This window comes from Ipomoea triloba, chromosome 2 (assembly GCF_003576645.1).
Source record: "Ipomoea triloba cultivar NCNSP0323 chromosome 2, ASM357664v1".
Taxonomy (NCBI): domain Eukaryota; kingdom Viridiplantae; phylum Streptophyta; class Magnoliopsida; order Solanales; family Convolvulaceae; genus Ipomoea; species Ipomoea triloba.
Window position 1 is genome coordinate 14,691,185 of NC_044917.1, and position 15,554 is coordinate 14,706,738.

A 15,554-nucleotide genomic window follows, 5' to 3' on the forward strand; every position below is an offset into this window, starting at 1 on the left:
CTGAGAAGTTTTCATAGTAGGTTCATACCTAATTTTTCAAAGTTTGGCTCAACTTAGCCTATTTTCATCTCTAGTGATGAGTTGTCAATTTATGAATGAGGCTATCCTTATCAGCTGTATATTGGTCTTCTTACAGACTTCTAAGCAGCTCCAACTGTCTAAACTTGTTGACTTGAATAGATGCAATCATGCAATGTAATGATTGTCCTGTTTTCCCCTGGGCAGTATAATACTATAATTTATGAACATTGATATTGTTATTGCTAGTAAACCATCTTAGCAGTATAAGTATTCACAGTTCTAATATGCAAAAGATTTGATTCATTAGAACTAATGAAAGAATTGCAGCAGAAAGATGCATTGGATCTCTAACTATATAGAATCACAGTTATATGACTGTTTGTTGTACAAGGTGGAACATTTAATCAGTACCCCCCGGCAGCAATTTCGCAGTTCCTGTTGTGCCAAAACGCCTCGTTGCTGCAGGAATAATGCGCGATGGAGACAAAACTTCAGCGGCGGAGAGGAAGTATGAATCTGTGCCTAGCCGGCTCTGCAGCCACCCTTTGCTTCCAGAGAAGCCATCGGTCACGATCCAGCAATTCTTGAATCCCAGGCTCGTCAGGGTTCTCGCCACTGTCTTAGATGAATCCGCGTACCTGATCATTTTATGAACGTCGTGTTCATCAATTCAAAGGCACTAACTGAATTCACCTTGTGATAATCACAAAGAGTGTTGGTTTTGAAAATGTGTAGGAAGCTTAAAGAGAGAACTCACGAGTCGAGGATAACAATATTGGATCCCTTGTTGATTTTCTTCAGATATGATATTTTCACAGCTACCAATTCAGCTTGTACTTTCTTGGGATTTTTCACAAGGCTCCTTACCTTATTTGGTAAATCTTCCAAACTGAAACAGATAAAATAGACTTGTAAGAGTGCAATAGGTTCAAAGTAGCAGTTTTTAGCAAACATTTGGTAGTTTAATCTTTCATAGTTTCATTCGTCATGCATCTATAACGAAATATGGTTCGCAAAAGAAAATGATCTATTATTATGGCATAAATCTCTTTGAACTCTAACAAAGAGCGCAATACTATGAAGCAAGTGCAAGCTAAAGAATGGAATTGTGCCGCAAAGAAGGATGTTTCTAGTCGTTTCCTATGTTCTAATTCTTTGTGTTAAGATCAAAGCGCTTACCACTACGCCAAAAACCATAGCTCACAACGAAAGGCTCAACTTTTATTTCCTTATATACCACCACAGCAGTACAGCACCGCCACATTTTCGAGAGGCAAACAACCCCCCTAACTACAAATTACTTGACTTTGGCCCTTTACCGGCCTCCGCCCAACAATTTCCCCTCTCAGCACTTGTTAGTCTTTAAGTGCACAGTTTTTACGCTCGCTGGGACTCAAATCCGTCACAGCGATGGCACAACTTTTATTTTCTTATATACCACCACCACATTTTCAAATGGCAGGGTGCTAGACTTGGCCCTTCATCGGCTTCCGCCCAACAATCCTCCTAGCCACCAATTGCTGGACTTGACCCTTTACCGGCCTCCACCCAACAGTTTGAATGCACATTCCGTAATATGCTTAATTAGCTATTGACAACTAGCAGTATCATGGGAAAACCAAAAAAAAATCATAGCATCAGGAAACCTTAAAAAATGTTAGTGAGAAATAGACTAATGCACTGTAATATGGAATGCAATATTTTGCCCAAATGAGAAGTTGTGTACTCATACTCTAGCAGTTATTTATGATCCAGGACTCAGTGCTTGGAAGTGTACACTACGTCTGCATCCACATGAAATCATATGCAGATGCCAGATGGTTCTAGCAAAGACATTCTCCCATTAGCAAGATGATCTTCTCATTGTGTTTGTAAGTTAACTCTTTTTAATTATCTCCATGCTAGATTCGTAGATTCTCGCTTAATCAAATGTCAATTATGTTCTTGAAACTGAGTGTACTTCAGATAGAAACCATCTAAAGCCCGAAAGCAAGATATATTATCAATTGATAAAGTGCATACTATTACGAATAATTAAATTCTATCAGAAGGATGAAGTTAGCTCAGAGAGAAGCCTACTTACGGGATAGAAATCATCTTATTTTTAGCATTAGATGGAAGGCGAGGAACTCCAGCCTTGCTCTTGTCTGTCTCTGACCTAATATCAATCAGATTGTAATTCTTGGTAGACATCAGATCCAGAGTTTGAGCAGGAGTGAGCTCACCTGACATCAGTTTCCAGATAAAGCATCTCAATTTAAATCAATTTGGTCAAGTAATTAAAATGATAAAGGAAAGAGAAGAATGGAGGGGAAGAGAGTCAGAAGTATCAGAAATGCAACCATAGGAAGGATTTTTTATTGGTTTGTTTGACAAAGCTTAGATTGATTTCCACATTCTTCCTGGTGTACATTAGTAGTCCACTTTTAGTCCTTTTTAATTAAAACATCCATATTTGGTCCTAGTATTATTGTGAGATGACCATTTTTGGTCCTACTTCAACAAAATCGTTAAAATGACGTTAAATACAAGGGCATTTTGATCTTTTTTTTACAAAGTAAGTTGATCCGCTATATTTTTATTTTTACTTTTTTGAAAAAAATTCCATATTTGAAGACCAAAATGCCCTTGCATTTATGAGAATTTTAACGATTTTGTTGATAAAGGACCAAAAATGGTGATACCACAATAACACTAGGACCAAAATGGGATCTTTTGAAAAAAAAGGACTAAAAGTGGAATGACGCCTATAAATCTAGGACCAAAAATGGAATTAACTCATTAAATTTACTAGTGTTTGTTTCATTTCCAATTCCAAGTTTCTGTCTAAAATGTTCAAGCTGACAAGCTACAAGGTACAAGCCCAGACTTTTTAATTTAGATATATCTCTAATTTATACTACTTCAAAGATTCTTGCAGCCTAACTCTAGAACACAACCATATCAGACAATCTTCTTTCAAATTATGAAACAACCACTTGAAAGACCGGTCTTCATTTGGGTTATGGGTAAAAACTTAGTTAATGAGCAGAAAAAAAAAACACATTCTGTATTATTCTGTAAAATTCACTATTCAAATACATAGTAATTAAAATTTGGATATAAATTTTAAAGGAGAGCAAAGCGTATTACCCTTGTAACCACGAAGGGTCGAAGAGATGACTGAAAAGATGGGTGGAATGAGGAGATATGCAATGAATAATGCCCCACCAGTCCCCACAATGAGCGTTGGGTCTGCAGATAAGATGGATTCAACCGTTGTTGAAGCTATAGGTTTGGCACCTTCAATCACCTTGGAGGTCTGCTGTGCTGCATCAGCAACTGTCTGCAAGCAAAATATGCACAAATTTCCATGATCAACTGGGAAAAGTAGTGTTTCAATGTAGTTAAGGAAGAACATAGTTTAATCTTGCTTTCACCAATCGGGCACTAGTCAAGGATAGAATTTGTTCACAAAACAACCCCACACTTATCTGCATAAATACCTATCCCTTAGCTTTCAACAGAAATAAAGCACAGAGGATGATTTTAAAGAAGAAAACTAATTTCACTCATAATCCATATTGCAGGTTGGTATCATCCAAAATGTTCATAGTGATGTCAACCCATTAAATTTGTAGCAATGCTAGGCTCAAATATGAAACATAAGAAAATTGTTGACATATCAACTCTTAATGTTGTGTTTGGTAGAGTGTAGTAGCAATTTAATTGCAATGTTTCTCTTTGGCAGCAGAAATTACATGAATTGCAAGGGTGTTTGGTTGGAAAAAATGAATTACGTGGAAAAGAATTGCAATTCACTAGGAAAAGAATAAGGTGGGAATAAAGTAGAAATTCAAATTACATAGTTTTGTAGGTAGGAATAGAATTATTGGGAATGGGAAGAGAAGGAGTAATATAAAGACTAAAATGCCCTTGTGTAATAATAATAATAATAATATTCAAGGGCAAATATGTCATTTTCTTCTTTTTTCGTTTCCTTTGTGTGGTTGAATTGCAATTCATATGGGGAGGACTATGAATTGCAATTCATTGAATTGAGAGAATTGTAATTCTTTCCAACCAAATTGAATTCATGCCAACCAAATGTGTGGAAAGGAAAGGAAAAAGGAAAAAAAAAAAAAGAAAAAAAAAAAGAAGAAGAAGAAGAAGAAAAAGACCTTTTTTGTCCTTGATTATTATTATTATTACATAAGAGTATTTTAGTCTTTATATCACTCTTCCCTCTCCATTCCGAATAATTCTATTACTCCTAACTAAACAATGTAATTTGAATTCCTATTTTATTCTCACCTTATTCTTTCATTTCCTCCCTAATTCCCACCTCCCAACCAAATGCCTCAGGAGGAGAAATTCACAAATGTCAAGACTGATTGAATTAAAGGGATACAGTAATCCTTCTTATTTGTTCTTTGTGCATCATTTTAGAGCAGTCAACCAATTGACAGATTAAAAGCAAAGTTAAACCTTGGCAGCAGTTAGCACGGGTTCAGTGTCAAAGCCAGAGCCTTGAATTGCCTCTTGTGCTTTCTTGGAGGCATCAGAAACTACAGGAGAAGCAACCTTGACTGCCTCATCTGTAGCCTGCTTTAAAATTGGCAATGCCACATCAACGCCAGGCTTCACAAACTCAACAACTGGCCCTATCACCCTCTGAGCAGTATCAAAAACACTCAAACCCAATTGTTGCACTTGATTGATCGTAGACTCCACCTAACAAAATCAAATTTAAGCAAATGGGTACCAATTAATCCCCAAAAAAGTGTCTCAAAAACAAACCAAAATGAAATGAGAAAATGTCACTTTTGGTCATTGACTATTATACGTGAATCACCTTTGGTCATTCACTATTAAAATTTTCTAATTTTCTAATTAGGTACATGATTATATTATTTGTATCATATTTGGTTCAACCGGCCAATTTCCTAGCCACTTATTGCAAGAAGTGCTCCTTCCGACCTTCCGTAAGGAACACTGCATTTGCTTCTACCGGGAAGAATACTCCCGGAAGTAACACTTTCGGTAATAGTTGACTAGGAAATTGGACGGTATGATACAAATTACATACTCATGCACATAATTAAAAAATTTTAATAGTAAAAGGATTAAATTTGATTAGGTATAATATTTAGGAACCAAAAGTGAAATTTGTTCCAAAAAAAATTAAATTGATTCAGGTATAATATTTAGGAACCAAAAGTGAAATTTGTTCAAAATGAAATTATAGAGAGTGAGAACTGACATTCTTCCCCTAGAAACTAGCAAATTACATGCACTGAATTATACTACGCTGTATCAATACTTGAGCATTGTTTATTCAATAGCATGCGGCGGAGCATAAGGGTTGTTGAAAATTTTAGCAAAATTGGGCAATTTCAAGATATGGGCGGGAAGGAAAATGTGAAAATCAAAGTAGAATTGAATGTAAAGAATCTTACCTGGGTGATGGAGGAGACTATTTCTTCTTTGGGAAAGCTGAGAGCTTTAGCTTCATAGATAGGAGCATTGAAGAGAGCGAAGATGGAGACAGTCGAAGTCGAGAGAGACAGCAATGAAGACTTGGTAGTGGAGTATGGTTTCGATGGCAGTTTAGCGAGAGAAGGGGTTTTGGGTGCAGGTGGAGACTGCGGCGGAGGAAGTGGTGGTTTTGCGGTGGCGGAAGCTCTCACAGTCACGGCCATTGCCATTTCACAGCTTTGGGTCCACTCGCTACTCACTGTGTGTGCACTTTGCAAGTGATAGTCCGGTTTTAATCATTTTCACCGCACAAACGTGTGATGAGAATTCAAGCAAAATATGCTTCCTTGAATATACTGATTAAAGGGTTGAGAGTTTCAATGGTTACAAAGATTATGCCACAAAGATTGTGACGCGTGGCATACAAGATGAGAGATGTGGGCCTCCACTAAATTTGCCAGTGAAGCTTTTCCAGCTTGCCTGCAACTCGTTGCTGTTCTGGTCTATGATTGATTGTCAGATCACAACATTTTGGCCTTATTTTGGACATGCATCAAGCCAAAAGCCAAGAAACAAATTGAAACGACTTGTTTTACCCGTTAGCATTCCATGATTATAAGTTCATTCCATACCGGACCAGGTTGGAATAGGGTTATTCTCATTATGAGAAGGGGTCTCCTCCGAATCTGTAAACTATTCATTTTCTGTGGTTTCCCTGATCAAACTAAATTATGTAATGAAAAATGCTACCAACATTTACTCCTTTCATGGTTGCAGTAGGCTCTAGACGCTAATTGGGAGGTGGACTAGTGCCTAGCGGCGACTTATAAAAAAAAAAAATAAAAGTGCATGTGTGAATGTGTATGTCATATATTATATTATACTATATATATATATATATATATATAGGGTTGACTTCATATGAGACAACACCTTCCTGTGAAACACAACGTGAGTGCACACGGTCTGCTTTACGAATGCACACACCCTAAACTGTGTGCACTCATGTTGGGCTAAGTGCACATACTCTAGGCTTTGTGCATCCGCGTAGTAAACTGTGTACACTCACGTTGTGTCTCACCGTCTAACGATAAGGTATTGTCTCATTTGATTGTGAATCTAGTTGACTCGCCCGAGTTAGGCGTTAGGCGGCCGCCTAGGGAGCAACTCACCTAGGCGGTCAATTTTTGCAATAGTGACTCCTTTTTACAATTTTGGATGTAAAGAATTTTTTCTGAACCCAAAATGAAAATGTCATATTTATGCTTGTCACATCAAGAAATTAAATATAATTGATGGAGTAGAATTTGGGAGTCCTTATAACTCTTATGTAATTAATAATTAACTATTACGGAGTATGTGTTTTGACTCTAAATTATTTGTTTGCCTTGAAATAGGATTCTCGCAGCCCGCACAAATACAATAATGTTTAGTTAGACTTAATACAAGTTGGGATCCTCTGAGTATAGTGGCATCGCCATGTTTAATCCTAACAGAGTTAATACTAGTTGGGGTCCTTCGAGTATAGTGACATTGATATGAACCTAGTCCAAGGTTCAAATAAAGATGAAGTATTGTCCTAAGATATCTCCCAAAGTAAGAATAGAGATGGATCGAAATACCTTAGACCTCACGAGAAACCCTTAGTTCCGAATCCTCAAAGACGTAGAAGAATCTCATTGTAGCTTCAAGTACCTCGATGATGCAATCTTCAATCAACTAGAGTCGGATCTAGTTTCCTTCGATTCAAGAACGAGTCCACGAACCTAAATCTAAGGTTGAAGAAATGAAGATTGATCCGAGTCCACGAATCAATTTGCTAGTTGAGTCCACGACTAGCCACTAATTGGGTCTACAATTAGCTATAAGGTTTCTTACACAAGTGTAAATAAAAACTTAAGAACTTTATTGAATGAAAGCGTGTCTTAGCTTGATATGATTGTTCCCTATTTATAGGTATAGGGACATCATTATAATCCTAAATATAATGGGAAAAAGAATCCTAAACCTAATCTAGAAAGCAAGTAAAGATACCAAAAATAATAGGGCTGATTTGGGCCTAACTTAATCCCAAAAATCAGCACTTAAACAATTATAAAAAGCCTTGAGTTCTTCTACATCTTTTGCAATTGGGCTTGAATTGGATTTTCACCATCTTTGAACATAATCAATGAAGAGTTGTCTTAATTGTTTGGACTTAGACCTTGTGATTGGCCGAACTGGTACTCTTAATGGATCTTCAGTAGTTTGGGTTACATTAGACATCGCCACATTTAGTTCTAAACTTTCAATTTAACCATCAATAATCCTTCAACTTTCAAATTTAACCACCCATGGTCCTTCAACTTTAAAGTTAACTACACATGGTCTTTCAACTTTAAAATTTTTAACCAGTCATAGTTCCAACTTTGCTTTTACTTAAACTAACGGAAGAATCACGACTAGTTAAATCTGAAAGTTGAATGACCACAGGTGGTTAAATTAAAAATTTAGGACTAAACGTGGCGATGCCACTATACTTAGAGGACTTCAGATGATATTAACTCATTTATGTTGTAATTGGTTCTATCCGTTGGCCGTTAGCTCCTAACCGATGAACTTTTCAAGATAGCAATGTTGAAATATGAGATATATAAGATAATAGAAGATGCTAAGAATAAAAGATAATAGTTCAAGAATCCAAAAGGATGAAATATCATTATCACCATGCCTTGCTATATATATTACAGGATTGCAAAGGAAGGTAATAATTTAGATAGATGTTACAAAATATTACATTTAATCCTCATAATATCCTTCATAATGTCCATAAAAAAAACTTTGTAACACTCCTCCTATGGACATTATTTTACCATAATCATGCCTCGTTAAAAACTCGCTAGAAAAACCCTGTGGGAAAAACCTAGTTGAGAAAAGAGTACACGATATATGAATAATCATGTGTTGCATACTTGCATTGGTTGCCTCATTAAAAACCTTACACTAAGAAAAACCTAGTGGGAAAAAACTTAGTTAAGGGAAAAAGAGTACAACCATAAACCTTCTAGATTACAAACAATGTTGGTCTTCTAGACTAATAATTTATGTGCACCAAGATTTTGTTGCTCCCCCTACGCATACTAATTTTATGAACATGTTTTTCAAAGGTAGAAGTAGGTAAGGACTTAGTGAATAAATCTGCTAGCTAGATTTTCACTTGATTGAATCTTTTGGTGTAGTATTTCACCACTCTTCTAGAGTTCATGTGGATAAAAGAATTGTGGTGCAATATGTTTGGTGAGATTACCTTTCACATAACCACTACTCATTTGTGAAACACATGTCACATTGTCTTCATATAGGACAGTGGGGATCTTTCTACTATTCATTATTCTACACGAGTCTTGAATATTATAGAGTATATTTATTAGTGACCACAACCATACACATTCTTTTGAGGTCTCGTATAAAGCAATGATTTCAGAGTGGTTTGATGAGGTAGCTACTAGTGTCTGTTTAACTGATTTCCATGAGATAGCAGTACCTTCAGAAACGAACACATATCCGACCTGGGATATAACATTATGCGGGTCAAACATATAACCAGCATCCGAATATCCCACTAATGTGGTGTCTTAGTCTCTTTTAAATAGAAGTCCAAGATCCTTTGATCCTTGTAGGTATCTAATGACATGTTTTATGCCATTCCAATGCCTTCTGATTGGAGCAACACTAAATCGAGCTAGCATATTTATTGAAAATGCAATGTCCGGTCTAGTGCAGTTAGCAAGATATAAAAGTGCTCCTATGGCACTTAAGTAAGGGACTTCTGGTCCTAGAATATCCTCATTATCCTCTTTAGGTTTGTGTGGGTAGGGTCTTTATCAACTTCAAGTGATCGGACTACCATTGGAGTACTAAGTGGATGAGACATATCCATGTAGAATTTTTCTAATAACTTGTTTGTGTATTTGGATTGATGTATGAATATTCCTTCATGGAGGTGCTCGATCTACATGCCGAGACAGAACTTGGTTTTTCCCAAGTCTTTCATTTTGAATTCATCCTTTAAATACAAGCATGCCCTCTTGACATCCTTGGATGTCTCTATAATGTTTATATCATCCACATAGATGAGTATATTACAAAATTCATCAGATGATTTCTTAGTGAAGATGCAAGGACTGATATCTTTATTCTCATATCCTTGTTTTAAGAGGAATTCACTCAATCTACAAAACCACATTCTTCTTGATTGTTTTAAGCCATATAATGACTTTTGTAATTTTACGCTGAACATATTTTTGATTTTCCTTTACATAAAGGATTTTGGATGCCCTCGAGTATTTTCATATATATGTCAGCGCCTAGTGACCCATATAAATATGCGGTCACAACATCTATTAACTACATTTCTCAATTCATTTTTACCGCGAGCGATATTAGATAACGGAACGATTTGCCATCTAAGACAGGAGAGTAAGTTTGTTCAAAATCTATTCTAGTTCTTTAAGAGAACCCTTGAGTTACAAGTCTCACTTTATATTTGACCACCTCATTATGTTTATTCCTCTTTCGTACAAATATTCATTTGGATCCTAACTCTATGTTCACAATTTCATAACCCTATATTCAATAATATAACACAATTTTTGAATCTATATAACAAAATTGTAAATATAGCGTTAAAAAATTGTGAATATTGAGTAATGTAATTTTGTATATTAAGATTTAAAAGTAAACATAGAGTTCTAAAATTGTGAGCATAGAGTTTTTAAATTGTGAACATAAAACTGGGTCTATCTTGCAAGGTAGACCCGGGTCCATAGCATAATTTGCCCATTGCAATCGTTATATCGTGGACCCTGGTCTGAAACGACGTCGTTTCGATGTTAGTGGACGGCGGACGCGAATGACTTCAGAGAATTCATTGTCTAGAATACACAGAATCCTTGTCTAGAATACACAGAATGACTTGAGGGAATACACAAAATATTGACACAACTACACAGAAGTCATACTCCTAACATTCGAATACACAAAACACGTCACAACCTATGTTTAAATACACCTAACATGAATACACAGAATCGTAGTCTACAATACACAAAATGCCTTCAAAGAATTCACAGAATATGAAAACACCAAATACACAAACACATCACCATTGTGTTTAAATACCACTAACATGAATACACAAAATTCTTTTCTAGAATACACAGAATATCGACACAACTAAACAGAAATCATCCTTCTAACATTCGAATACACAAAATACGTCACAACCTATGTTTAAGTACCCCTAACATGAATACACAGAATCGGAGTCTACAATACACAGAATGTCTTCAAAGAATACACAGAATATTAACACAAATACACAGACATGTCAAAACGGGAAACGTGATTTCCAAAAAAAACAAACCGTTAACTAAAATAACCAAAACGATATCATTTTGGTATGGGGTGCACAATGCATTGTGCACCGTGATCCACGATATAAATTGCCGGAAAGAAATTAGCTGGATTGCTGGGCCAAAAGTAAAAGAAATTGTTTTATTTCTTTAAACCAGGCTTGGGAACTTCGGCCCAAATAATATGCACACAGAATGAGCCTAAAGTAGATCTAACTTTATATTCTTGAAATAGAAAATATGGGCCACAAATCAGCCCATATCCCCGTTTGAGTTGTCATCTTGAGGCACACTAGAGGTTCTTGAAGGCATTTTATATTATGGATCAATGTCCACATAGAATTATGGATAATAAATTAAAATAATAAGTTACAAAATTCATATTCGTAAGATACATAATTTTATAACACAAAATACAAAAATCACAACACAAGACACATAACATAGCATTATGGACCCAACTTGATTGAAAAGATAAGGTATAGAATTGGGTAGTTATAAAGTAAATCCGTGTCCATTTATATATATTCACAATTTACATACTGAATGTTTACACTGAATGTTATAATTTGAATTGTGAACATTCAGTATGTAATTGTGAGCATGTAGTTGTAAACATTTAATATGTAAATTTTGTACAAGGTGGACTCGATCGGATCCACAAAATAATTTGCCTACAGAATTCATACTCGTAAGATATAGAATTTCATAACACAAAAAAATCATAACACAAGACACATAGCATAGCATTATAGACCTAGCTGGATTGAAAAGACGAGATACATAATTCATACTCATAAGGTACACAATTTCATAATACTAGATACAAAAAATCATAAAACAAGACACATATACATGTTATATATTTACTTATTTTTCAAATCTGATTTAGGTACATAATTTGTGTTAATAGACACAAAATTCACAACACAAAATATAAAAATTCATAACATAAGAGTATAAGATACAGTTACTAATTTGTTCTAAGTACATATATAATTCATATTCATAAAATATAAAACTTCATAAAATAAGACACAAAAAATCATAACACAAAACATAAACATGTGAACCAAAATTTATAGTATAATGTGAACCTTGATCTATGATAATTGGTTACTTGAATATACCAGACATGAGGTGGGCCAATACGTGGCATTTACAAAACTCACCTAATTTTATGCTGTCTTCATCATTAATAATTTGTTCCGATATTTAATATGATAAGACAATTAATTTATCTACCAAAATAAATACACAATAACTCATCACACCTACAACTCAACAAACCTCCGATTCCCTTATGATTTTCATGAAATGATCCGAAAAAAGATTAGAAGTATAATTATCACAACCCTCTCATTTTGATTTTTGAGATGAGCAAAACACACGGCATCTAAGTTATACAGTACAATTTAAACTTTTTTTTAAAAAAATATTATATATATTAGTACAAATTCACTTTTTCTTTTCATATATAGGACAAAAACTTTTTCTAAATTGTTTTTACTTTCATCCTTCAATTCAAATGGGTTTACTTTGAAAATAATTTTTCATTCACTATTATCTATTTTGAGTGTACAATATATTGATCTCTTCGTCTCGCTTCAAAGTTTCTGAATTCACTTTGTACCGATTCACATCGGAAGTAGACCTAATTGGTATTTGTACCAAAAAATAGTCACTTATAATGTCATTTTAAAGCTATTTTTCCAACATTTAATTCATAATGAAATTGATAAATTTATAAGTAATCAATGAGTGTATAATATATTGATCTTTTCGTCTCACTTCGAAAAACATGAATCCACTTTGACTCGACCAAAATCAGAAGTGAACCCACCGCTATTTTATCACAAAATAGTCATTTATAATGTCATTTTAAAGTTATTTTTCCAACCATTAATTCATAATGAAATTGATTAATTTATAAGTAATCAATGAATATAAAAACTAATAACTCGTTTCATAGTGCAAAGTTTGATACAAAATAATTTTCCATATCAAATCAAGTAATGATTTATTTAAGGCATCCACAATGTGGTGGGGGATATATTCCAACCACATTATAACTTAATATTCAGTGATAGGGCCGCGCCGTATGCTTCATACTAACTATACGGTCTGATTCCGATCACCTCCGACGTTTTCCCGACCGCTCTCCGTCACTTCTGATTCATTTCTATCGGTTAGTTTAGTCTTGCTAGGAGATTCCGTTGTTATGGTTATGCATGGTTGATCGGTGTTGGATAAATATTCCACTGGAAATACCATGTAGAGCTCAAAGACCTAAAAATTAAATTTGATATTGTCAAAGATATTAAGAAGAGAGGATACTTGACAAGATCGGACTGAGAGACAAGTGCATACTCACCACGTGTACGTCATGTCGAGCTACCAACATGTACTCCCTTTATTCCATATATATAAGAAGCATTGAATGCACTTAAGATGGGATGAAAATTAACACCTAACTTAAATTATGCATAAGCAAGTTCCAATCCTAAGTGTTGTGGGCACGAGAATCAACAATGGGCTGTTAGAATATTTTAAAATTAGTTTTTTTTAATTAATTAGGATGATTATTTTAAAATTATTTTAGATTTAATTGGTTAGAATTACATTAATTTTCATATATTGGTTAGGATTAGTGTATTCTATATTTAATAATTATCTTATTAATGTGGTTGTAATCAGCTTGTTAATTAATGGCTAGTTAATTAAGGCCATTGCATGTCAAATGAAATATAGGGTAGTTGAGAATATTTGAGTTAGAAAACTGAGTGTTTTCTGAAACTCGAGACAGTTCGACCATGATCAAGTCAGGGTGATCTTGACTTATCAAGTGTGAAACTTCACTTAGCTTGTGGCGTTGTCCCAAATCCTACGAATCACCTTATAACCCGGTGTGACCGAAGACTTATTAAAACCCAAAAATTAGCCCTTACCCCAGTACAAATTAAACCTCCAAATTTGATTTCACCTAGCCTAATAAACCATTGTAAAATATTCTTTAAAATTAGAGCGTGAAGAGAAGATCGGGTCAACTAGATTCGCATCATAGTACATATACAACCAGAATACTAGCATTTGTCAATTGTCGCATCATTCATATATTTTAAATATTCTTTCTTCCTATATTGTTATATATATGGACTATATGTCCATATATCACATAATTAATAATGTTTCCTAGGAATCTTTTGGTGTGTTATTGGCAAGTAGATTAAGCAAAGACACAAAAGATGAAGCAAAGCACATGCATGGCATTATTCATCACCTTTACACACCTTAAACTCAATTGGAATAATTTAATTTGTACTTTTCCTTTATTTCTCAATCACTTCCTTAACATGCATGCAAAAGCAAAACCTTTGCTTCTATTTCAGACAACAATAATCTGCATACGTCGGATAGGAGTTCGGACGGTTCCCAACGTAACCTTTTTGTCTTTCCATGTTGTACTTCCACTCTCATGCACTTTTACCCCATCTTATAATTATATTATAAAGCTAAGCACAGACCTATAATTCCATGCATATATATATATATATATATATATATATNATATATATATATATATATATATATATATATATATATATATATATATATATATATAGTCATGATCAGGTGCGGTCGTGCTCTCCCGTGCGGCCGTGCGGTTCACACCACTCAATGTTACGAAATACACCACTCAATGTTAAGAAACACACCACACAAATATGCATTGTGGTGTGTTTCTTAACATTATGGTGTGTTTCATTGTGTTTTATTGTAGTGTGTTTCTTAACATTGAGTGGTGTATTTCGTAACATTGAGTGGTGTGTGACCGCACTTGAAATTATTTCTATATATATATATATATTACTATATTAACGTAACCATGGAAAATACAGTTGATATTTCGTTAAAATACGGAGTATATGTTATTTTAAGGAAAAAGAATCATACATATACTTCTTTGAATTCTGTCTAATAAATGATGCGTTTTAGTTTTCTTAATAAATATATAATGTACTAATACAATTTTGTGACTCAAAATCGCGTATGAACAATAAATTAAAATTGTCTCCGAAGCTTAGTGTAGTTTGTTCGTCGCCTGACTTAAAGGTGAAGGTGGCAATATGAGGGTTCAAATCTCACTAGAAGTATGTATGGAAAAAAAGGCCTAAGGATGCTGGCGAAGGGACTAGGATTTGACTGGTGAGCTAATTGTGTGGCCGGAAAGTCTGGTTTTGATTTCTTGTGTGCACATGAAGACTAGGATATGACTGGTGGGCTGATTGTGCAACTCCCGATTTACCTCTAGCAATCCTTTGTGACACTTCTTATCCTTCTAAATGGGTGGTCACATACCGCCATATATGATCGAACCTTAGTGGTTGGGGCATTATTGTTCCTTTGGGTTGAAAATGCATAAAACAAAAACCATTTGGTAAAGAATCATGATTGTTTCAATTAAAAAATAATAATATTAATTAGCTATAGTAAATAAAAAGTTATCTTAAACAATATAAATTCTTAAGTGTCAAGTAACATGAGTTTGTCAAAAAAAATAAAAGTGTCAAGTAACATGAATTGAATTTTCTACTTACCTTAGTTATTATTTCTTTAAAGTAGTGGCAGTGTGTATAAATATATACTACGTACATGTGTGTATATATCTGTAAGTCACCTGAA

General features: G+C 34.5%; 1 protein-coding gene across 1 annotated transcript; it reads right to left on the reverse strand.

Moving 5' to 3' along the window:
• Positions 1-238: 238 nt before the first annotated feature.
• On the reverse strand, positions 239-5,790 carry LOC116011418 (calcium sensing receptor, chloroplastic). Its single transcript, XM_031250979.1, has 6 exons — positions 5,460-5,790; positions 4,489-4,734; positions 3,154-3,346; positions 2,105-2,246; positions 779-910; positions 239-659 (listed from the first exon to the last, which is right to left on the reverse strand). The coding sequence occupies exons 1-6, from the start codon at positions 5,706-5,708 to the stop codon at positions 422-424; spliced, it is 1,200 nt and encodes a 399-aa protein (XP_031106839.1). The 5' UTR covers positions 5,709-5,790; the 3' UTR covers positions 239-421.
• Between the last annotated feature and the right edge of the window lie 9,764 nt (positions 5,791-15,554).

What these genes read in the sequence shown, in the direction of transcription:
- LOC116011418 (XM_031250979.1), bottom strand. Translation starts at nt 5,708, where the DNA reads ATGGCAATGGCCGTGACTGTGAGAGCTTCCGCCACCGCAAAACCACCA. An exon ending in TAGTCTCCTCCATCACCCAG is followed by an intron (nt 4,735 to 5,459) that starts GTAAGATTCTTT and finishes TGATTTTGTTAG; the next exon opens with GTGGAGTCTACGATCAATCA. An exon ending in AATATTGTTATCCTCGACTC is followed by an intron (nt 660 to 778) that starts GTGAGTTCTCTC and finishes TAAAATGATCAG; the next exon opens with GTACGCGGATTCATCTAAGA.